The following is a 22,853-nucleotide window of genomic DNA, read 5'->3' as shown; positions in this document are numbered from 1 at the left end:
GGTGGGGTGCATACTTAGATGTCTGCCTGGCGACACGGGGCGGGGGGGGGGGGGGCGGGGGAGGGGGTTTCCTCCTGGAACAGGACTGATAACTGGGGACACAGCCCCACCATTCCTGAGCAGATGGGGGCACAAGAGGTCACTGCTGCTGCAGCTGGTCCAGTCTGGGGGGCCCTTCTGGAGAGGGGACACCAGGAGGGCTCCCTTCCTGTCACATGCTTTCCTGTCTCAACAGAGCTGGTAGTTCTGAGGCACTCAGGCTCCTATGGGCTGGGGGGGGGGTGTCAGGGGCCACACCAGACCCAGGGGAAGGGCCCCAGGGGGCCAGCTGCTCTGGCCTGCTGACCTCTGCCCTCAGAATCCGGTCTCTGGCTCGCTTCCTGCTCTTCCAGGGGAGCCAAGGGCAGGTGGGCCTGGCTGAAAAGCATCTATTTCCAAGCACAAGTCTCTGAACTCACCAAGCTGGGAAACGGTCCCCAGGAGGCTGAGACTTCCCCAAGCCCTATCTTTTCCTGGAGAATTAGAACAGGTGGCATGGTCCACATCTTGTGTGGACAACCATCCAGGACGCCCCCCCTGTGCCCGCTGTTGGCGGCACCCCTCTGGTCTCACAAAATGAGCCTGGGGTCTCTAGGTGTCCACTGCCCCCGTCCCACTGGGATCAGCAGCACCTGAGTTTACGAAAGTTACTCCTGGGCCAGTAGCCTCCGGGCCAGCGATCCCCACGGCAGCTCCACCCGCCCTCCCCAGGTGTGGAGCTTCAGAAACAACCGAGATCACTGCCTTGACAAGACACACGACACACACGCACACCAGCGTGCGTGTGTACCCAGGAAGCGGTGTCAGATTTTTCTCCATGAACCAGCACTTCTCCCCCAGAAGTGATTCCCCCCCGCTGCCCCTGCTGCCACTCAGGACCCTGTGAAGAGGGGAGGCGGTTGCAGGACAAAGAGAACAGGAGGGGCCCTTGCCCAGTGCACCAGTGGACCGCAGACCCGCTCTTGGTCCCCAGGACCTGACCAATGAGCAGAGCTGCACCGTCCTGGATCAGCTGGCGGGGGAGGGGTGCCAGGGTAGAGTGGCCAGATTTAGCAAAAGCAACAATCAAACAAACCCCAAAACAGAATTATCTGTCCAGTTATAAGTATGTCCATGCAATATTTAGGACATACTTATACTCAAAGTATCTGTTCTTTATGTGAAATTCAAATGTAACTGGGTGCTCTGTATTATATCTGGAAACCCCGGGAGGACATTCAACCCTCCTAACCCACTCACTGCCACCTGACCCCTCCCGACCCCCCCACGCCTAAGGACAGCAAATGTCCCCTGCTCTTCCCAACATCGTAGGGGCCGAGTGGGCCGGCAGCGCCCCTGACCCAGACACACAGGGGAGCAGAGAGGGGCTGCTGGCTCTGGAAGCCCCTCCCCAGAGGTTGGGGTCTCTGAGGCAGGCCTGGGTCCTGGGCTCCAAGGGTCTCGCGGGGGGTCGACAAACTCCCTGTTGCAGGCACAGCAACTGTTGAATGAGCCCCGAGTCCAGCTCTTCCCTGGCTCCCCTGGGTGGTGTCTCTCCCTGTCACCTTTGCCCGCAGGTGGACTGGCCCTCTCTGATGCAGTAGAAAAAGGGGAACCCATCAGAGGCCTCTAGAAAAGAGGAAGGTACAGCTCGTGGGTGGTTTCAGGGGAGGAGTGCTCGACCAGGGGCTGAAAATGAGGAACCCTGGCCAGGCAGGACCTACCTGGAGAAGGTCATTGCCTCTGCTGGAACCAGAGGAAACAGGATCCAGACCAGACGGGGGTTTCCAGCCTGCACTCACCCCCTTTCCTGGGAAGGAAGATGTGGAGGGATGGGGGACGCAAACCATGAGCAAACAGCCTGGGGGCTCCAGCAGCAGCCCCACCAGCTGGCCTCTGCTGCTCTCCAGGGTGGTGCAGAGTGGGATTTCCTGGGGAGCTCCCTCGCACTGGGAGAGCTGGGGGCACCTAGCATAGGCCTGGGCAGGGAACTGCTACCCCAGCCTTCTCCTGGACACGACTACATAGTCTTTGCCAACTCTCACACAGCCTGATCCCACAGCTGCTTCTGCCTGCCCGGCTCCCTTCCCAACCGCGCAGGGACCTCCAGAAGTTGGGGAAGGTCCCACAGCAAGCTTGGTCCAGGGTCCTGGGAAGCCCTGCATTTTCCCCAGTGAGACCCCGGCCTCCGCTCAGGAAGAGGTTAAGGCTGTCAACTTCTGGCCTGTCTATCCACCTTCAGTTTGAGGAGGAGAGGTGCGCTCAAGGTGTGGGTGGCATGGGACAGGGGAAGATACAGGCGGAGGAGGGCCTGGGAGGGGTGTGGCCGCCATGGGCTGGAAGGCTGTGTCCCAGGGGCGGGGCACAACTTGAGGGCCCCCACACCTGGGAACCCTTTGTGAGCCCATCACTGGGTGTCGCGTCTCCCCCCAGCAACAGTGACTCACAAAGCCAGCCTCTTCTGGGCCCTTGAAGGCCCAGGTCACAAAGGCCATTAAGACCAAGCCCTGAGGAGGCATGTCCCAAGACAGCCCCGCGGCGGGCTGGGCCTGGGCCTCCCACCTCGACCCCGGCCCAGGGACCGGGCATTAGGGTTAGCGAGGAGCACCCAGTAGCTTCGACGCCCATGTGTGTGGTCTGCTTCGTGAAGGCGCTGGTGCACGTGTTCAAGATCTACCTGTCCGCCAATTACACCTACAACTTCCGCAGCTGGCCGGTGGACTTCCGCTGGGATGACGTGCGCGCCGCCGGACCGGGTGGCAGCGTTTACGGCGCGCTAACATGCGCGGCGGCTGCAGCCGGCGTGTGGCTGCTGCAGGGAGCGGCGCTGGGTGGGGACGCGCCTGGGAGGCCAATGCGGGGGGCGCGCAGCCAGGCGCTCTGCCTCCTGCAGCAGATCCGCGAGCTGCCGGCCCAGCTTGCCAGCTACGCACTGGCCCACTCCCTGGGCCGCTGGCTCGTGTACCCCGGCTCCATGTTCCTGATGACGCGCGCGCTGCTGCCGCTGCTGCAGCAGGGCCAAGAGCGCCTCGTGGAGCGCTACCTCGGCCGGCGCGCCAAGCTGGTGGCCTGTGACGGCAACGAGATCGACACCATGTTCATGGATCGCCGGCAGCACCCGGGCAGCAGCGGTCGCGGCCTGCGCCTGGTCATCTGCTGCGAAGGTAACGCCGGCTTCTACGAGATGGGATGCCTGTCGGCGCCGCTGGAAGCCGGCTACTCGGTGCTGGGCTGGAACCACCCGGGCTTCGGGGGCAGCACCGGCGAGCCCTTCCCTCAGCACGACGCCAACGCCATGGACGTGGTGGTCAAGTACGCGCTGCACCGCCTGCACTTCCCGCCTGCACACGTGGTGGTCTATGGCTGGTCCATTGGCGGCTTCACGGCCACCTGGGCCACCATGACATACCCGGAGCTGGGTGCACTGGTCCTCGATGCCACCTTCGACGACCTCGTGCCGCTGGCCGTGAAGGTCATGCCCCACAGCTGGAAGGGACTGGTGGTGCGCACCGTGCGCGAGCACTTCAACCTCAATGTAGCAGAGCAGCTGTGCCTCTACCCCGGGCCGGTGCTGCTGCTCCGGCGCACGCAGGACGACGTGGTCAGCACTTCGGGCCACCTGCGCCCCCTGCCGTCCAGCGACGTGGAAAGCAACCGCGGCAATGAGCTGCTACTGCGCCTGTTGCAGCACCGCTACCCGGCTGTGATGGCGCGTGAGGGCCTCGCCATCGTGACTCGCTGGCTGCGCGCTGGCAGCCTGGCACAGGAGGCCGCTTTCTACGCGCGCTACCACGTGGACGACGAGTGGTGCCTGGAACTGCTGCGCTCCTACCGCGCGAGCTGCGACGACAAGCAGGAGGACGAGGAGGCCTGGGGGCCCCACGGGCTCGCCTTCCCGTGGCTCGTGGGTCAGGGCCTCAGCCCACGGCGGCGCCGGCAGCTCGCGCTGTTCCTGGCGCGCAAGCACCTCAAGAACGTGGAGGCGACTCACTGCAGTCCGCTGGAGCCTGAGGACTTCCAGTTGCCCTGGAGGCTGTAGCCCGTCCCCTTGCAGCGCCAGACTGCATATTCGCACACCTTCTGGGCCTCAGGTCCGTTCTCCTCCCCACACACCGACCAGTGAAGCTGGTCCCGCCTGGGGATCCCGACCTGGTGTCTGGGGGAGGGGAGGGTGTTCCCCACTCCCTTCTTTCTCTTCCTCCCTCGAACACTTGTGGATGTCCCAGTCTGCTCTCAACCCCTAAAGGGAATGCAAAGATTAAGCTGACCCAACTATTGGCAAGCTGTGTGATGGGTGCCTTGATCACCTCAAAAGGATGGTGGGAGCCCTAGGCCGTGCCCTTCACCTGGCCTGAGTTACAGGCTGGCTCTGGGAAGGACGGTGTGGAAGGGTCTGTGCAAGTCGCCCCCAGCTGTAAAGGACGTTGGCATCGGAGGTGTATAGAGCAGGTCTTAGCAGCTGCACCTTCCTGGAGTGTGATGCTGCTGCTCCGTAGTGTCCCCTCCCCCCTCCGCTCCTAGCTTCTACCAGAGGCATGCACAGTCTCTGTGGGACCACAGTCTCAAAGGAACAGGTACACACAGCGGCAAGCCCACACAGGGCTGCAGACACACCTGCACTGCCACTCACTGCCGAGCACCTCCTTGAGCCAGACCTGGACTGGGCTTTGTTCCTGGCTCAGGGATGCAATGCAGAAAGAGACAAACTCTCTGCTCACCACCACTTGTCATAGAGTTGCTTCCTTGCCATCTGCCCTGAACGGCATGAAGCAGGGACTGCTTGCTGGGTGTCCCTTGCCTCTGGGGACAAGGGCTGGCCGGGGTGGGTTGAGAAAGAAACTCTGGAAAAACTGAAAAAGGTAAGTGGGGCGCACATATGAGTAACTGATCACACCAGCACAGGGTACAGCCATGATGCACCTTGGCCAGTGAAAGCAGAGGCAGGTACTTAAAGTGACCAAAGTACCAGGAAGATGTCTGTGATGAGGAGGTGAGCTTTGAGCTAAGACAGGAAGAGGAATTAGTCAGGAGGTGAGGGAAGGGGCTTGTGTGCCTAGGGATCAGAGTGGCTCGGTTGCAAGGAGAGTAGTTCCAGAAAAGTCAAATCCTGAAGGGTCTGAATACCATTGAAGGATTTGCTTCCAGGGGCAATTAGGTGACAAAGATGGTAAGTTGTGGGACTTGTCTCAGGGAGACAGACAGGTTGCCAGACAGTTACACATATCTCCTATGAGAAGTTAGGCCAACTCTCATTCCAGAGTCTGCTGGAAGCCCCTCAACTAGCTGAGTGACCTTGGGCAAGTGACTCTAACCTAAGTGTCCTCATCTGTAAAGCGGGGAGGGCTCCACCTGGTTCAACCCGTGGCTGTGAAAAGGAACTGCGAGAACACCGGCCGAACGCTGCACAGGGCCGGAGCGCTTCCCGGCAGGCGTGCTCATGCCCTGCGCGTGCATGACGCCCGGTGCCCGCCCGGGAACCTAGACGCCTCCAACCAGGTGAGGGCAGCGGCGCTTGCAGCGCAAGAGGACGGATCGTGGTCACGTCTTTTTCTACGCAACCCCCATACAATAAAAAAATCTCCGTAAATGGACGGACTAAACAACAACAAAAAGACAGACTGGAGGGAAAGGCTAACCCCTAAGTCAGGGAGTCGGGCCTTGGAGGGATCGCAAGCGGTCTGAGTTTGACCCGTCCAGCTGCGTGTGCTGTGGCGCTCGTAGGGAGCGGCAAGCATCCCCGAGACCTCCACAGGGCGGGGGTGGAGAGGCTCCACGGCGCCATGTTGGACGATCTTCCCACTTCCCACCTTCCCAGGGTTCCTTCGGACCGTTCTACCTGTGCGTCTCGCTGGTGGAGCCGGCCTGGGAGGGATTCCTGTCCGGCTTCGTTCTCAGCCGTGACCAATCGGGTTGGAGCGGATGAACAGGGACTGGGCCAAGCAACGCCCTTATTGGACAGCGCTGGTGAGGGCGGGACGAAGGCGGAGCGCACGTCAAAGCGGAAGTGGGCCGTCGCCTCGCTGATTACGTAATGTCGCGGCGGCTGAGGCGGTTCCGCTGGCTGGTGTGTGCGCGGCGAGCGACTCCCAGTGCGGCCCGCTCAGCTACTACAGCGCCCGCGACCCCGCAGGCCCGTACGCCGCCTGAACATGGACTCTGCTGGCCAAGGTACCCGCGGACGCGGCGCCTCCGTCGCCTGCGGGCCCGGACCGGCCCACGCTCCGCCCTCCCCGGGGTCGCGTCTGGGTCTCTCTGTCACCTCCTCCGCCCGCCCGCCCCCGGCCGGTGGTCAGCTCCCAGGCGCTCGACCGCGAAGCTCCCGGTGGTCGTGGCGAGGGTCTTCCGCCCGCGGCTTGGGCCGCTTCCCTCCGCTGGGACCCTCCCTTGGTTCCCCGAGTTTTGGGTTTTCTCACTCCGGGCAGCGCTCATTATGCCACCGCCCGGCGCTCGCCCGCTCGGCCGCTCGGCCGCTCTCCGTCCGTGCCCGGGCCTTTGGAGACACTCCCATCTGGATCTGGGCTGAGGTGTTGTGCGCGGCTCGCGGGGAGGGACGCGGAGGGGAGGTGACCCGCCCTCGCGTGGAGCGCAGCGCCCCTTGGGTGGCGACGCCGCTCGGGGCCCCGCCGACTTCGGGATCGTCTCCCGGAGGGAAGGGTGCAGTGAGTCAGGGGCACACCCGGCACACCTGGCCTGCTTCCAGACCAGACAGCCCAGAGCAGTCGGAGATGCCGCCGGGGGGTGTGGAGCGGGCCCGGGAGATTAAAATCTGCAGAAGGTGATACAAGTCAGTCCTCATCCTGAGGCTCCGGGGAGGCGGTGCCGAATGCCTGCGTTGACATAACTTCACGGGAGAATCTCAGCAAGCTTTCCTGCTGTTTGACCTTAAACGTTAGAATCCCTCGCTTCTGATGACATTCTGTAGACTTTCCTACTTTTGAGGACGACTTACAAAATAATTGAGCATGAAAAGCCCAGGGCTTTGATACTTCAGGAGGCTTTTCACGGTTGGACTTGCACCTCTGATTTAGGTCAGTGTCACAAGCCCTGGGCTCTGATGGTGAGACAGACAGGACACAGTAACTGGGCACTTAACTGTGTGCCAGACACCTTGCTAAGCTTGTGTCTCAAATGATCTCCTTCCACTTTCAGAATAACCCTCTGAGAGTAGAGTGTCCTTGTCTTGGCTGCATTTTGCAGATGAGTATACAGGGTTAGACAGCTGGGGCTCCCAGGGTGAAGGACTCTGGCCCCCAGATTTGCCTATGGCACCAGCCCCACGCTTAGTCTCTGTGGGTCCTTTGATAAGACACTTGGCTGCCTCGGCGTCCTCTAAGGAGGCATCTAGCTGCGGGGTGTGCTGAGGTGGTGTCACCAGCATGTCCAGTGCCTGGCATGTTTGGTAAGTGCCCAGTTTCTACCTGGGGGTGACTTCCATGGGATCCAATTTTAGCTTTATAGCCAGATTAGAAGATAAAACCTGTGGCGTTTTTTTTAAGGCATTTACTGAATTTGAGTGGGTTCAGCATAAAGGGTACAAATGATGAAGTCAGGTAGGTGATTTCAGTTAAACATCAGAATCAACTTCATGTAGTAAACACCTGTTGAGCACCAAGGACGTACACAGCTCCAGTTGCAGGACATGTGGGGGGCTAAGAAGGCATCTTTGCTTTTGATTGCACTCAGTCTATATTTAGCAGACTAGGATTTCTACAGTGGACAAACATACCTGCCATTAAGGAGACGTCTACTGCTTTCTAACCTCTGTGCCTTTTCTTTTAACTGATTTTTAAACGTGCCACACTCCGTACAACGTCTGTTTCTTCACAGAGTGTGCTGATCAAAGGGAGGGTGTTTTCAGTGCTGAGAGTGTAAATGTACTAAATGACAGTCGTATGTCTAGAGTTGGAAAGAACTGAGCAGACCCATGTTTCCTTGCATGGGATCTTCCAAAGTTCATGTAGAAAGAAAGCTGAATTTACTGTGAGCTGCAGGAACATGAACCTGATCTGGGCATAGCAGAGGGGTGGAGACACTGTGCCCTCTGCACCCACTGTGAGCTGCGGGCCCTGCCTGTGAGGGCCCAGGATGGACTCACAGGGACTTTTGTTTTGCCGAAACCCTGCGGGGCTGGTGACAAGCGCGTGCTCCATGGCTGTGAGTGTGGTGTGCGCTCTGGCAGATCAGTGTTTGGAAAGTGGTGCTTGTTGTGTGTACAGCCGTATTGGGTTCCTTTGCTCTAAAAATGGCAGATCTGTTAGATCGGGCTGCTTTGTAGCGAAGGTTTCCTGTCTCAGAAGGTAACACTCCACAGGGGAAACAGAGTTAGGGTATGGCTGCCGTGCACCGCGTGTCTCGGGCCCAGAAGCAGCATCGGAGTGGACTGTGGTGTGGCTGCTGCAGTCCAGTGGCCACACAGTCCTCACAGAACCTTTGAGAGCAGAGGCACTGTTAGTCCCCGGCTCCCTCTCCCAACCCCCTGCCCCTTGCCCCTGGCCCCCTGTCCTTTCAGCCTTGCTCTCTCCCTTGGTGGAGCCCTCTACCCTGTTTACTTCTCTGTACCTTCTTACTTGCCGCTCTCTGGCCTCATTTTGTCCCTGGCAGATATCAACCTGAATTCTCCTAACAAAGGCCTGCTGTCCGACTCCATGACAGATGTCCCTGTTGACACTGCAGTGGCTGCCCAGACTCCTGCCGTGGAGGGGCTGACGGAGGCCGAGGAGGAGGAGCTCAGGGCCGAGCTCACCAAGGTGCTGTCCGGGGTTACCAGCAGGCGAAGCCTGTAAGCTCATGAGAGACTGCGATGCTGGCTGTGCTGGCAGAAATTACCCTGAGAGGCTGTCCCTGGAGCCCCAGAGAAACTGCCCTTTGTATCCTGTGCTTTGTACGTGCCTGGCACTGGTCACTGCTGCCTGAGGATGGCCACACAGGGACAGCCACTCCGGGCACACCCTCTGCTGGCAGTCTCTCTGTTGGAATTAATACCATGTTTTCAAGACCCCATGAGTCTTATCTGCCCCTCAATCTTAATTTCTCCTTCAAAAATGCTTCTGTAAAAAGTGCCATGTGGTCTTCCTAAGACAGAGTCCCTTCAGAGGGAATAGGAGTTAAGAACAAAAGCCTCCAAGTGTAATTTGTATTCAAAGCAGCTGCCGAGAGTTTCTTTTCACCGTGTGATGTACAGGGTAAGAGTGATGCACTTGACATTCCAGAATCTGGAGAGATGAACTTGTTAACATCTGACCACAGCGTCCAGTCAGGCAGAGGCAGAAGCAGTGCTTGTCACAGGCCTTTGCTCTGTGTCCAGACAAGCCCTGTCTTGGCACATCGTGGGTATGGCCGTGGGTCTGAACAAAGCTAGGTGTGTAGATGGACCTCAGACCCTGGTTCAGGTCTTAGCTCTCGGAAGCATGAATGAACAAAGGTTAAGAGAAGAAGGAGGAAGTGCGAGGACACTTAGGCTTCACGTTTTATTTCGAATACGTTGGCTTAGAGACTAAAACCACAGGTCTTTTTCAGAGTGGAATTACAAAGTGAAGGCGCTCTTATGTCACTTACAATTTTCAACTTGCACGTTCCCCTAGGCAACTAGCTTATGTGCCCTTAAGCCCTGTCAGTCATTGCACCATAAATGAAACGTTCTCGTCACTGGTCGAAACTGCTTGAGTCACTGGTAATAGTTTGGCCTTTGATGACACTGTGCTTTTAAATTATTTCTTGTTTCAACTATTTCCTAAAGTAGAATTTAGTGATGTACAGGGCTCTAAGCTGTGTTTTAGTGCTTTCATCCAAACAAGCACTTTTTTAGAATAGCTGTTTACATAGGAGCTGAAAATAGGGAGAGCTCTAAAGTAGTAAGACTCTAACAATGCTCCCTTCTGGTCACACTGGTTTTTTTTGGTAAGACCTGAGGACGTTCAGGATTTTATTGTCAGGATTCTTTCTGGCATCCAACTTAAATTGCCTTACACGCAAAAGCGAATTTGCTTTTGGCTGTGGGACTGGCTGTTGCTGAGGCCTGGAGCTGACCTCAGGGACACACGTCATAAGGGCTGTCTCTGTCACCGGGGTCTCTGACCACCCATCTGTTTGTCAGCTCTGTTTCCTTACCACTATGTGGAACTCCACAGTGCACGTGGGGACTGGCTGCCGGGAATTCCGGCTTCTGTTCTCCGAGCCCAGACCCAGATCCCTGAGGGACGGCCTTCTCCCCTAACACCTGTGCCCAGTCCCCAGGAGGAGCTCTGGCAGGCCTTGCTTCGTCATCCACGGGGAGGCACAGTGATTGGGAGCCCCCTTGGAAGTACTTGTCCTGGGGATGAGCTGGTTCTGCAGAAGAAGCTGGGGTCCCGGTACCGGATAAAAAGAGCAGGTGTCTGCCTCAGACTGTCCCTGAGACGATTATGTCTCTGGAGGCAAAAAGTGCTGCATAATTCTAGAGGCCGCCCTGCAGTGTGCAGGGTGCCAGCCCCGTCTGCAGCTGTGGCAGCCGATCATGTCCACTGCGTGCTTTTGCAGGTGGAAGAGGAGATCGTCACTCTGCGCCAGGTCCTGGCAGCTAAGGAGAGGCACTGTGGGGAGCTGAAGCGGAAGCTGGGCCTCTCCACCCTGGAGGGCCTGAAGCACAACCTGTCGCGCAGCTGGCATGACGTGCAGGTCTCTAACGCGTAGGTACCCTGATGCTGTATGCCAGGCTGCCCCGGGGTGCCCTGGATGTTCACCCTGTGGGCCCTCGGCCCAGAAGCCCCAGGACCTGGGGACTAGGCTGCCCTGAGTCCTTGCCGTGCACCTGTGCTTGTATTGATTCAAATGGCTTGGAGTGTACACATATTTTACAAGGCGGGTGGATGCCCAAGCTAGTTGTCCAAGTGGGATGTGACAAGAAGAAGATGTTTCAGGGTCCATATTGGGGACAGTCAGGTCCTTACTGAAGCCGACTTTCCTCTAGTCCCCATAGCTCAGTGTCTGCTGAAGTGGACATAAGTCCTTCTCATGAGTATCACGTGGTCACAACGCCAGGACCTCCTAACCAGACATGACTCTGCTCTCTGAATTTGGGGGTGCAGCTGTGGGGCTTCTCTGAAATGTATCCTCCCACGTGAGCGCACCGGGATTGTTCCCCATGACCCCACAGAAAGACAGATTGAATGGCATTTCCCAGGTCGTCTGTGCAGAGCCTGTTCCTGTCATAGCAAACTAGGTTCTGAATGCCAGGGATGGCTGTCAGAGAAGTGTGTGGGGCCCCGGGCTGTGCCCTGTTGCTGCTCACAGCACTGCTGTCCCCCGAGACCCTCCTGCACTGAATGACACCAGCAATCCCGCAGCCTGAGAAGAGCTGGTCGCTTGTGCCGATCCCTCCTCAGGCCTCACCTGGCCTGCATAGCAGGTCCTTGCAGCAGCGTGGCCTGTTCTCTTGCTGGGGACCCAGCATCGTGCCAGCCGGAGCTTCTCTGTTTTCCCTGGAATTTCACCTGCAGTTTGAAACCTGAGTTGAAATAATTTTTCTCAATAATTTACCACAGACTTTCTGTTTTTAGCTATGTGAAAACTTCTGAGAAACTTGGAGAGTGGAATGAGAAAATGACCCAGTCAGACCTGTGAGTGCCTTTGCCCATAGCACCCCCTTCCCTCCTCCTCCCGATGCACCTTACAGCCAGGCGAGCTGGGCACTGGGCACAGGCTGAGCCGGCTGTTTCCTGGCTGTCTTGTTTGAGTAGAGTTTTCTCCTCTCCAACACAAATGAAACGATCCTTTGGACTTGTGGGGTGGGCTGCAGTCGCTGAAGAGGTCCAGTCAGAACCCGGGCCGCACTGCAGACCCCTCTGCCTGGCACGGGGCCCTTAGATAGGAGGCCCTGCAGCGTCTCTGGCTTTCAAAGTGGCTAAGTGGTCGAGTGCCATTGGGGCTGGTGTCAATGGTGACTTTCGTTGGCCCTCTCTCCTTCCCTGCGGACTGAGGTCCTGCTGAGCACTTCTCCAGAGCGTCACCAGCACTTTAGCACTTTGGGGGTTCTTAGGTGTGGGGAGCGGTGCGGGCCGTGCTGCTGGGATCCTGAAGACCCCACGCTGTCAGCCACGCACACGTTACCAGTGCAGCACGTACAGACAGCATCGCATGCAGCCCCGAATGGCGTCTTGGCATCTTATTTGAGACCTTAAACAAGATGATACCACTTCATTTATCTGTGCTCCCACCTGATTGCAACTCCTTTCAACCGGGTGGGGCCATGTTTAAAAATAGTCATGTTCTGGGATTTTCCGTCTCTTGTTTAGAAGGAAGTGCTGTCGTGGTTTCCAGAGAACACAGCAGAAAGGCCTTTGTTGGGCTGAAAGGAAACGGGCTCTGCCAAGCTTGTCTTGGAGGTGCCTGGGACCCCCGCTTGGCTGGCTGTGTGCATGGAGCCTCTGCAGCTGCGTGTGCCCAGGGGCCCCAGCAGGTCGTGTGTTCAGCTGTTAGTGTAACTTGACACACAGCCTGTCGCTGCGTCGGTGTTTAGGGGTGCTGGGAACCTTCGTTCCCCCCAGGATGGCTTTGTTCCCAGGTCAGCTTCTCCTCTGGTGCACGGGGCACCCAGCGCCACAGCCCAACACAAGGTGGCCTGATGTGGTCAGGAGCCATCAGCTCTTGCCGGCCGGACCGGGGTCAGAGTAAGGGTGGGGCAGCCCCCAAGGGAGATGCAGCAGAAGGTGCGTCCAGCAGACGCCACTCGCTGATGGCGGGAGGAGGCTGCTGGTCACGGGGCTCTCTGCCGGTGTCTTCCTGAGAGGAAGCACTGGCTGGGTAGCACCAACAAGATGCAGGTGCTGCTGCCCACAGTACATCTGCTTCTGCTTGGCGGTTCCTGAAGGAGACGCTTGTGACCCCTGTTTCTGCACCCCAGAAATGCCGGGGCTGTGGGGTGTTGCCCCCACGATGGTCACCAAGGACTCTGGGCACAGGCTCACGCCGCTCTCCAGCCTGCGCCTCCCACACGTGGTCCTGAGCTGCAGGGTTCCGGGAGGCTTCCTTTAAACTCTGCACTTCAGACCGTTTTATTCCGGCGAAGCAAGAGGGCGTTAACGTGATTGTCTGGACTTGCTCTTTGAGGGAAAGCTGCTCTTGGAGACGTGTTTCTAACAGACGTGGCGTGGCTTCAGTTACTCTGCTCCTGGTGTTCCTTTTTAACGACTATCGCTCCTGGTGCACAGAAGCCTGTTTCTTGCAGATAATCTAAACTTAGCTCATTTTGAAATGAAAGCAATTCATCAGGTTAGGTCTTAGTGTGGGGGCTAGCAGGCACTGCAAGTTAGGGGCCCTGGAGAAGGTTCTAGAGCCTTTCCTCAGCAGTCTGTGTGGTGTCACACCTGCCACAGGTACTTCTTCACCATCATTGCCACTCTTGCCAGACCCTGAGACTGGTCATGGTGCAGGTGGCAGATCCAGGTAGAGATGCTGTCAGGTTAGAGAGCAGGGCCCGTGGCAGAAACAGCCAACGTGGGCAGGCTGCAGTGGTCGGAGGCTGGCCTGAGGATGGAGGGAGGGCAGCAGGCACTCCCACGGGGCCTTCTGCAGGCAGCGGTGGGGAGCAGGTGGGAGGGAAGGGCTCAGAGGACCCACTGCTGGTGCTGTCGGACCCCACGCTCAGCTGTCACCACAGACGCTGGCGGGGCGAGGAGGGCAGGCTGGCATCTTGGGAGCCCTGCCATCCCAAGCCATTACTTTATCGGGGTTGCCAGATTGGCCAGAAAGGAGCTCTTGGGTTCAGGCTGCTGTGTCTTTGTTGTGGTAGCAGCTAGATGAGGGCCGGCAGCTCCAGGCATTGGCTCTTCAGGTGGGCCCAGGCATGTCCTTGCCGTCCCTGTGGCCGAGGCACCCTGCCCGGCCTGCTGATGTTGGGGTCACGGAGTCACGTCTCCTGTGATGCATGCGTGTGAGGGTGGACTGGCGGAGGGCATAGAGGGGGCAGTTCTCGCTGGGAGCCCACACCTCCCTGGAGCTGAGTGGTGGCATGGGTCCAAGATTCCCTGGTTCTGAAGGCACGGGGGATGGGTGGGGATGGAGGGCACTCCGGGGAGCGCACCCCCGTGGGTTGGGAGACCTGTGTTCTCCGCTGTGGGCTGTCACGTGAGAAGAGCCAGGAGCAGCCTCCTGAGGCCGTGGGGAGTGGCCTGCTGGGGCCCTGTGCTTCCCCAGAGTCGCTGTGGGAGAACTGGCATCACAGTGGGGACACCCATCACAGGAAGGGTGTCACGCAGGGCTGGGAGGTCCCTGCCTGGCAATGCTACTTCTGTCCCTCTGGGGGGCCTGGAGCTTGGATGTATGTCCCTTCCATGGTGACCGGGCGAGTGTTCTGTGGGCTCTTTGTGTCGTTGGCTTATAGGTGGTAGCTGCCCCTTGTGTTTGGTTGGTTGAACTGGTGTTTCTTCTTGCCAGCTACAAGAAGACTCAGGAGACGCTGTCTCAGGCGGGGCAGAGGACGTCAGCTGCCTTATCCACTGTGGGCTCTGCCATCAGCAGGAAGCTTGGAGACATGAGGTGAGGTCCTTTGGGGAGGTTTTGGGGACTTTACATCTATGAGAGGGTCTGAGGGCAGCCTGCTAGAGCCCCGGGGCTCAGGACACTCAAGGTGTGGCCATACCCACCCCGGACTCTCGTCTGCAGGCTGTGCTGCTCCGTTGGCGGCCTCTGTGCCGATTCTGTATTTCTCGGGAGGGACAGCCGTGGATGCCTTTGGGTGACTTCTGGGGTTGGGGTTGGTGAGGGAGAGCGCTTCTCATTGAAGTTCCGTGGAGAGAGAAGGACTCGGGCCTGGGGGTCGGTGTCAGGACAGGCGTGGGGTCTCCTCGGGTGTGTGCCTGCCCCAGATCTCAGACAGTGTGCTCGCACGCCAGGGACCTTGACCGAATGTCCTCTCCCAGAGGCTCACACGACCCTCATGGCCACCGAAGGTGACTCTTGAGCAGGGCCTGGGGGCCAGGGAGTTCAGTTTGGCTTGGGCACTTAGAGGACCCCAGCCTGATGGCCGTGCCATCGCCCAGCTGGGCCTCTGGGCCTCTGGGCCTTGGAGCCAGAGGCAGCGGCGTGATCGTGGCTCGGCTGCCTCCCTGTGCCCTGGGGTTGTTAGGACGAGGTGCGTGTTGGAGAGGGACAGCCAGGCAGTGTGCAGTGCATGTCACATTGCCAGCTCACTCCCCGACTGCAGGGAGTGCCTCCCTGTAGCCCATCCTGAGAGAGCCACACGGGGCATTGCCTGTGGGCGTGGCGTGCCGAGCGTGACATTGAGTGTGCCTCCCACTCTCACCCCTCGCCAGCCTCTACCCTGGTGGGCTCCCTCCCTGCCTGCCCACCTCCCAGGCCTGGAGGTTGCCTGCTGGGGACTCTGCTCTGGCCACTTAGCCAGAGGCGAAGACAGATGGTAACACCCCTGGGCACCTGCTCAGTCCAGCAAAGGATGACCCATGCCCAGCATCCTGCCCACCTTTTATTTTGTTTGTATCACATAATTACCCCCTCCCCAACTTTATTCTCAATGTTTTAAACCTTCAGAGAAGCTGAACAGTCATATGTGGTCTGTGTGTTAGCTCTGCGCGTGAGGACTGTGGCCTCCCGCTCCTGAGCAGCTGTGGCTGGGCCGGGGTGGGGGGTGGTCCCTGTGGATCACCTTATAAATGCAGGCCTTGCCCACCGTGGCTGTGATTTGGGCCCAGGAGACACCCTGCCCCCTGTTCGTCCGTCCCTCCCCCCCCCCCACTGTGACTCTGAGCCTGCAGCCAGGGGTCCTGCAGTGACTCCTCCCAGATGTCTCACACTGAGCTGCTAACACTTGCCTTGTGGCTGTGTTCCTGTAACAGATCTCCTTTAAAATAGATGACACTGTCACTGCTATGCTCTGGGACACCTGCGTTGGCCACCTGAGCCGTGCCGTGGTAAGCCCAGTGACAGACCGATCACATGCCACTGGTGGCCTGGCCTTGCTCCAGGGACTGCTGGGCAGGCGAGGCGGGCCATCCCAGCACCACTGGAGCGAGCAGCGTGTCAGGTTGTGCCCGCTCTTTCCTCAAAATGCTGGTCTGATGACAGCACTTGAAGGAGGCAGCCCGTCTGCTCTGCGTCACCCGGGACGTTCTCTTTTCCTTTTGGGTCACTCACCTTTGAGTGTGTTCCGACTGCCCTGGGTGGAAAGTGGTGGAGACGGCGGGCGCGGTGCTGATGGCAGTGGCTGTGGGCGAGTCTGTCCCAGCCACTTTGAGGGCGCAGCTCTGCACAGTCTGCTCTGGGGACAGTGACGTATTCGCTTCTGCTCAGAGAACTGGAATTTGCTGCCGACTCGGGGCACGCAGCTTCTGGTCACAGTGCGCAGGCCGTGGCCAGCAGTGAGCCAGTTTCCTGTCACAGTGATGCTGGGACGGCTCCGTCCCTGTGCCCGGCCTCACTGTGCCTCCTGTATGTGGAATTGCCACCTGTGCTCTGTGTGGGGCCTGCCAGGGTCTGGGACCGGGGGTCACTCAGGGTGCCTGGAGGGATTGTCCTGTTTGCTGGGGTGTCTCACCATGGGGCTTTCATTTCCCACTGGTTTTGTCCTTTTGTGTTTCAGTGGTGCTGTGAACTCTGACTTCCCAGGGTCCTTGATATGCCCCATTGTGTCACCACGTGGTCTCAGGTGGTTTCTGAGGCCCTGGCTGTTAACTTCCCCGGTTTAGGGCTTGAGCGTGTGAGTCCATTGCTTCCTGAGAATGTAAACTGGGTCCAGGGAGGTTCTGCCATGAGTTTGGGCCAGTGACCCCTGGTCACTCCATTGCAACGTTTAAGGCCAGGCCTTCAGGACAACTGTCCAGGCCAGAGTCCTCAGTGGCCTGTCCAGGAGTAGCCCTGGGGCTTGAGGTGGCAGGACTGGGTTTGGGTCAGAGGACGGGTCTCGGTCCAGCTTGGGGACCTTTGACAAGGCACCCTCCTTCCCTCACCCCCTATTCCAACCCGAGGGGAGCAGGTCCTGCCACCTACCTGAGTGGGACCTGGGACTGTGTGTCTGAAAGGACCTCCCTGTGGGGCAGCCTCAGTATTAGAGGACCTGGCATGGCTGGGAGTGGAGGGGGTTGTGCTGCCCCTCGCCTGGGCCCTTGGACTCACGCTGGCTTCTAGGTCGGCCCCTGTCGTCCGTGGTGATGGGGCCGGAGTGCCGAGTGCTCAGCCCTGACGGCGTCCCAAGTCCCGTTGCCCGGGGTCTGCAGGACGCAGGCCGTTCTGCCAAGGTGTGGTGTGCAGCTGAGCTGGGTGACTTGGTTCCGGGGCGCCTTGGCGCATCTTACACCTTTGCGCTGCTCGTCCCTTTGGGGCTTCTTCCGTCCAGCTTCCAAACAGGGTCATGGATGTGCAGGGAGGGCCCTTGTAGGGGACCGCACCCGGGAGGGCAGAGCCGTGGGGTGCGTAGGTGTCAGTTATTGTGCCAGAAAGCGGCAGCCCGCCCCCGAGTGGGGCTTGGGACACGTCCTGCTCTCCCTGGTGGAGTGAGGACGAGAGCGTGGCTTCCCGGAGTTCGAGTGCAGGCCGGGGCGGGCACTGGCCTCCCTTACTAATCCCGCGTTTCTTCTCTCCTGCTGCCACCTTTCAGGGCTCGTCCGTTCTCACACTCCTTTAGGTAAGCCTGACTCCGGACACACCTGTGGAGGGCTTTGCTCTGGCTCGGCAGGGCAGCTCTGCTGGGCCGTGGAGGTGCTGGGTGAGGTGGGGAGGGGCCATGGGCTGCCCGACATGGCCCCTCCCAGCTCGAGAGAGCACATGCTGGCTTCTTGAGCTGTGGCCCCCGTGGGCCGTCACCAGCGGGTGCAGGGCTCCTCCGCAGGCCTCCCTGCCACCTGGGCGCTGTGGCAGCCTGCCCCACCAGTCTCACAGCTGCCCATCTGCGTTCTCCCTGTCTGTTCCCAAAGAGACACGCTCTTGTGTCCTATTCCCTGCACCCTCCTGAGAAGCAGCCCCCGCCTTCAAGGGGCGCTCGTCTCATTTGTGACGCGAGAGAGCGCGCACTCAGCATGGGGCAGCACGGAGACCCAGTCAGACCCCTCCCCCACTCCCCGCCGTCTCCCTCCAGTGACACCAGCACCAGTGTCACACACTATTCTGGATGGGAGGTCTGCGACCTAAATTCAGAACACTCTGCGATGATAGATGTTTTCACCTTCTTGATCTGGTTGTTTCTCTTTTGCCAAAAAGTAATTTCACTTGCTGTGAGGTCAAGTAAGGACATCTGACAGCTGTTTGTTTCAAAAGCTTCTCTTGAGCCCCAGGCCTCAGTCTCCCTCAGCAGCGTCACACTTCTGGGGCGACTGGAGTGGGAGAGAGGAGCCTGGGGTTGCGTTTTCCTCCTGGTGGGGGCCTTATGAGGCTTCCTGGTACTGGTCCCAGATGTGCTGAGGGTGGGGCTCCCGCCACCCACCGCGCGGTCAGGTTTCTGCGTGACCCGAGCTGATGCGCCCTAACTCTTGCTTCCTTCTCTGCTTTTCTCACGCTTCCAAGCAGCAGCTCCGCCATCCGCCACTCGATAAGTATGCCGGCCATGAGGTAACGTACGCTCCTCCCAGAGCCCGCGGGGCCGGGTGGGAGCGGGCACCCCCTTCTGGCCAGCCTCACTTCCCGTTCCTGGACCAAGGACCACCTTCCCCTGGCAGCCTCATGTCGGATAAGCGTTGGGGAAAGCCCCTTGTAGGCGGAAGAGCTAGTGGGGTTGAGGCGCAGAGGAGACTGGTGTGCAAAACTGGTCTCTATCCGGAACGTTCCAGGGCAGCCCACAGGGTCAGGCCAGGGCGGGGCAAAGGCTCTGCCCCATATCTGGCGCCCATGAGGCCCGTGTGGTTTTATGTGCTCCTGGAATGGATCCCTGGTCTCCCGAGAGCCCCGGAAGTCGCGGCCTGTCTCCTCAAAGTCCCCGCCTGTCTCCTCCCGCTCTACGCCTGTCCTTGTTGCTGATGCCACGCCCCAGAGCATGCTGGGAGTCCTTGACAGGCTGCCTGCAGAGGCCTGGGCGCTGGGTGGCGCTGGGGCTAGCCTGCTTTCCCCTCCTCTGCCTCCTTACCACTCCCTGTCCCAGGATGCGCTTGGTTCTCCTTGTGCTTCACTCAGGGGAGATATGTGTGAAGGACACGTGGCACTTTTCCTAAGCCAGCGCAGGTACACGTAGGGGCGGCAGAAAGGTGCCCCGCACCCATCCAAGGTCCAGATTGGGTCTGCAGCTCGGCCACGTGAGGCCTGGATCTTACCAGCTGGTGGCATGCGGACCTTCTGTCCCTGTGGTGGGCGAGTGTGGCCGACCTCGGTTCTGACCCAGTGAAGCTTCCGAATGACCTCGGCTGGGCTCTCGTCAGGGGGTGTGCCCCCCTCCCCTTCTTCTGACTTGTCACATTTGTGCAGTGAGACCTCAGGATGCCACTGGGGATCTTCCCGGAGGATGACCCTGACCCCGAGGCCTTTTAAACTCAGGAGGGCAACCCAACTGTTTGTTCCTTGTACCGACATCTCGTCCCTTTCTCTTTAAAGGAATTCTGCAGCCTTCAAGTCGTTTGAAGACCGAGTTGGGACCATAAAGGTAACTGAACCTGGACCGTGGGATTCTCTTGCTCGGGTGTGACCTGGCACGTAGGTAAATTATGTAATCATTGTACGTTTACGAGCAGTTATAGGAAGTCATACGGAGGACCCTGTACCTTTGGCAGTTTCCCCAGGATGACATTGCAGTAGCACAACCACGATGTGACACTTGACAGTCAGGACAGCAAGCGGTTCCATCTCCACCGAGACCCTTCATGGTGCCCACCTCCCTTCCTCCTGCCTTACCCTGGCAACCACGAGTCTGTTCTCTGTTTGCATAGTTCTGTAAACGTCAAGAAAGTCATATACCTGGAACCAAACTGTGTACCCTTTTGGGATTGGCTCTTGTCACTCTGCATAATTTCTAGGAGATCTGTCCAGCCTGTTGCCTGTGTCAGTGGTTTGTTCCGTTTTATTGCTAAGTGGTGTTCACGTCTCGAAACTCACACGGAGAATTGGACACCTTGAGTTCCCAGCAGGGGCCTCCGATCAGCCTGGCGTTGTGTGCTCTGTCTCAGTTTTTTCTTTTTTGGTCTTTTTCTATGTAGTCCAAGGTGGTGGGTGGCAGAGAGAATGGCAGTGACAGCCTTCCGTCCCCGACCGGGAGTGACAACAAGCCCCTGCCCGAGCACACGCCTTTCTAAGCCCACAGCAGCTTTGCCCGGCCACAGGACAAGAAGACACCCTCACCGCCACACCTGCCACTGCAGCATGGAGTGCCAGCCAGGCCGTGGGCGGGCGCCATGAGCGGTTCTGAGGACATTCGTGCCATCCACACGTAGATGTGGCCGCTGCGTCGCATGACTGAGATAACAGTCTGCACACAGATGCTTTACCCTGAAGTTGGTGATGCTGTCACAGGTCACCGCACTGTCCTTCCTTCCATGCAGGAAGTAGGCGGGGCAGGGGTCGCGGCCAAGCTCTCTTTGCAATCTTGTTAGTTCGTCAGGATGCTCAAAGAACGGGAAGAGCGAGGAGTATCAGTGTCTTTTCTAACCTTGGTCTTCCCTGAGTCACAGCTTCTGAGACCCTCCAAGAAGAAACAGATTATCAGCAGCTGCCTAATTGTTACAATAATGATCTAGCTTTAACAGAAGCAAATTCTTTATTTTTTAAATGCAGTGGATTTTTCAAAATTTAAAACTAAGCAAAGCAGCTTTAGCCTCATAGTTAGAAAATATTTGTTTGGACTCAAGCTGAAATACAAGCCTTATGTCGCCTTATGCTTTACTTGTTTATAATGTTTTTATATATGAAAACGAGGGTTCCTTAGTGGGTTTTGAGCACTAGGATTCTGCATTTAGCCCGAGGGCAGCATGCCTGTACTGTGGTGTGTTTTTTTTTCACTAACGCGCTCCATCCCAGTGGGTGAAACTCACTTCTCTGTCCTCAATGACCGAGGCAGCTCCTGCTGGCCAGAGGGCTCCTGGGCTCCAGGAGAAGGAAAAGCCAGCACCCTCCATAGTGGTGTGGCCAGGCCTGGCCGGCGTGTCCCTGGTCAGTGGCTCCCACCTGCCTGTTTACCGTATGCCAGGGCCAAGTGAGCAGCTGGCGGATCCTGCAGGGCGGGTCCAGGCTGGGTGTGGGGTCAGCTGGAACTCTGCTGTCACCTTTCTCAGGAGCTACAAAGATCTCTCCCATTTTGAAGCTGCCACAGCCCAGCAGCCTCTCACCTAGGGCCCCACATGGCGGGTGTGTCTGGAGGGCCAGCTGTGCCTTACTGGCTCTGAGGGTTGGGGTGCACCCTAGCCTGCATGTGCATCTGTCTGTGCCCATCCTGGGGGCCTGTCAGCTCAGTGTCCACTTTGGGGGACAGTGATGTGCTCTCTGGACCTAGGTGTCTGCTGGTCCATGCTGGTGCCATGGAAAGAATGCCATGCAATGTCCTCTCTCCAGAGTTAGAATGTCTCAGATGGGCTGCGGAGAAGGCAAGATTTGTTTTCTCCTTGAAGTAAATAATGGGTACTCCGTCAATAAAGCATTTCTCTGGGGGCAAAGCCACTTCAGCTGTGTGTGTGTTACTTCATTCAGGAAGGTGACAAAAGTGGCGAACAAACCAATGGACACGATTGCTGTGGCGTGAGCCCACACCCCAGGGAGAGGCAGGCAGGAAGTAATGGTGTCAAACACAAATTCCTGACCTTCAGTGCTATGAAGAAAGACTGACGTGCTGTGATAGCATATAAAGGTGATAAGCCTGTGGGCTCTGTGAAGAAGGGGCGTGGAGGACGAGGGGGAACCAGCAGGTCACCCCATGGGTCAGGTGAGCTGCAGGAGTTGGGCAAACCAGCCAGGAGGCACCCGTTGAAGGGGTGGCCTGGGCGAGGGCTGCCTCTAGCTGCTCTCAGAGCCACTGCTGTGAGCAGCGAGGCCACACGCATCCCTCAGCCAGGTGGCAGAGCTCACTGAACAGTGGCATCAGGAAGGAGAGGGTCCTGGCTGCTCGGACCAGTGGTATGCCGGCTGTGACCCCACTGTGCAGCCGGAGCCACAGGAAGATGACCGGCAAGTGACTGGCCTGAAGGAACACAGCAGCGCAGAGTGAATATGAGCTCAGGTGGCACGGACCCTGCCTGGGGCCTGGGGCCTCAGAGGGGAGGGCAGACAGACAGCTGCCACGCAGGCCTGCCTCATGGCACTCTTGTCAAGTTTTAACATGATCCGTCTACAGGATCCAAAACAAGCACAACCAGCCGTGCTCAGAACCTACCCAGCCTCTGACAACCGTTCATCCTTCCAGCCTTTGTCCTGCACAAGCCAGTAAATGGAATGCACTCATTCCCGTCCCTTATCAGGAGATGGCATGCAGGGCCTGCGACCTGCTTTCCCTGCTTAGCGCCATGCTGCAGTGTCAGCCACACCCCCTGCCCAGGCCCTGCAGGGACAGCTGCCCGCTGCCTTGCAGGAGCCCACTGCCCATCTCAGGTGTTCACAGTGGGAACCCCTTACTGGGGGCATTGACCTCCTTTGGGGTCTGGGAGCCAGGCCTGCCCCAGATGTGACAGCCGGGGAAGTGAGTGACTTGCAGTTTTCAGAGGCGGTCCCTGCATGACAGTCCAATGCGACAGTGAACTGGTACAAAGGGTGGGAAGCACCACAGCTGTGTGCAGTCAACATTTATGCTGCAAATGGGTGTCACGTGGTCTTTGTTTATTAACTGTCATGGGGTAAGAGTCCACTGGGCTTTTGTGGGGTACAAGGGTGAATTTGACATGGACCTAGGCCTCAGGAACTTTGCACTTCCATTTGTGGGGAAGACGGTGTTTCCCTGAATAACTGAC

The 22,853-nt window shown here is 58.4% G+C and overlaps 2 protein-coding genes across 8 annotated transcripts; both read left to right on the top strand.

Annotated features, from left to right (window-relative positions):
• The first annotated feature begins 52 nt into the window (after positions 1-52).
• Positions 53-5,960, top strand: ABHD16B (abhydrolase domain containing 16B). The gene has a single exon (XM_033094623.1). It carries the CDS (start codon positions 2,645-2,647, stop codon positions 4,055-4,057), a length of 1,413 nt encoding a protein of 470 aa, XP_032950514.1. The 5' UTR covers positions 53-2,644; the 3' UTR covers positions 4,058-5,960.
• Positions 5,961-6,031: 71 nt separating this feature from the next.
• Positions 6,032-21,578, top strand: TPD52L2 (TPD52 like 2). 7 transcript variants are annotated; one of them, XM_033094625.1, is made up of 9 exons: positions 6,032-6,186; positions 8,620-8,765; positions 10,534-10,682; positions 11,553-11,612; positions 14,428-14,529; positions 17,603-17,629; positions 18,508-18,549; positions 19,522-19,570; positions 20,121-21,578. In XM_033094625.1, the coding sequence occupies exons 1-9, from the start codon at positions 6,168-6,170 to the stop codon at positions 20,214-20,216; spliced, it is 690 nt and encodes a 229-aa protein (XP_032950516.1). In that variant the 5' UTR covers positions 6,032-6,167; the 3' UTR covers positions 20,217-21,578. The 7 variants fall into 7 exon arrangements, with proteins under 7 accessions (XP_032950516.1, XP_032950515.1, XP_032950520.1 ...); XM_033094624.1 differs by having other exon boundaries at positions 18,505-18,549; XM_033094629.1 differs by lacking the exon at positions 20,121-21,578 and adding an exon at positions 19,659-20,114.
• The last annotated feature ends 1,275 nt before the right edge of the window (positions 21,579-22,853 follow it).

The sequence above is a fragment of the Rhinolophus ferrumequinum genome, chromosome 23 (assembly GCF_004115265.2).
Source record: "Rhinolophus ferrumequinum isolate MPI-CBG mRhiFer1 chromosome 23, mRhiFer1_v1.p, whole genome shotgun sequence".
Taxonomy (NCBI): Eukaryota; Metazoa; Chordata; class Mammalia; order Chiroptera; family Rhinolophidae; genus Rhinolophus; species Rhinolophus ferrumequinum.
The sequence above is the reverse complement of the archived record's forward strand: the minus strand, read 5'-3'. Positions and strand labels throughout refer to the sequence as shown.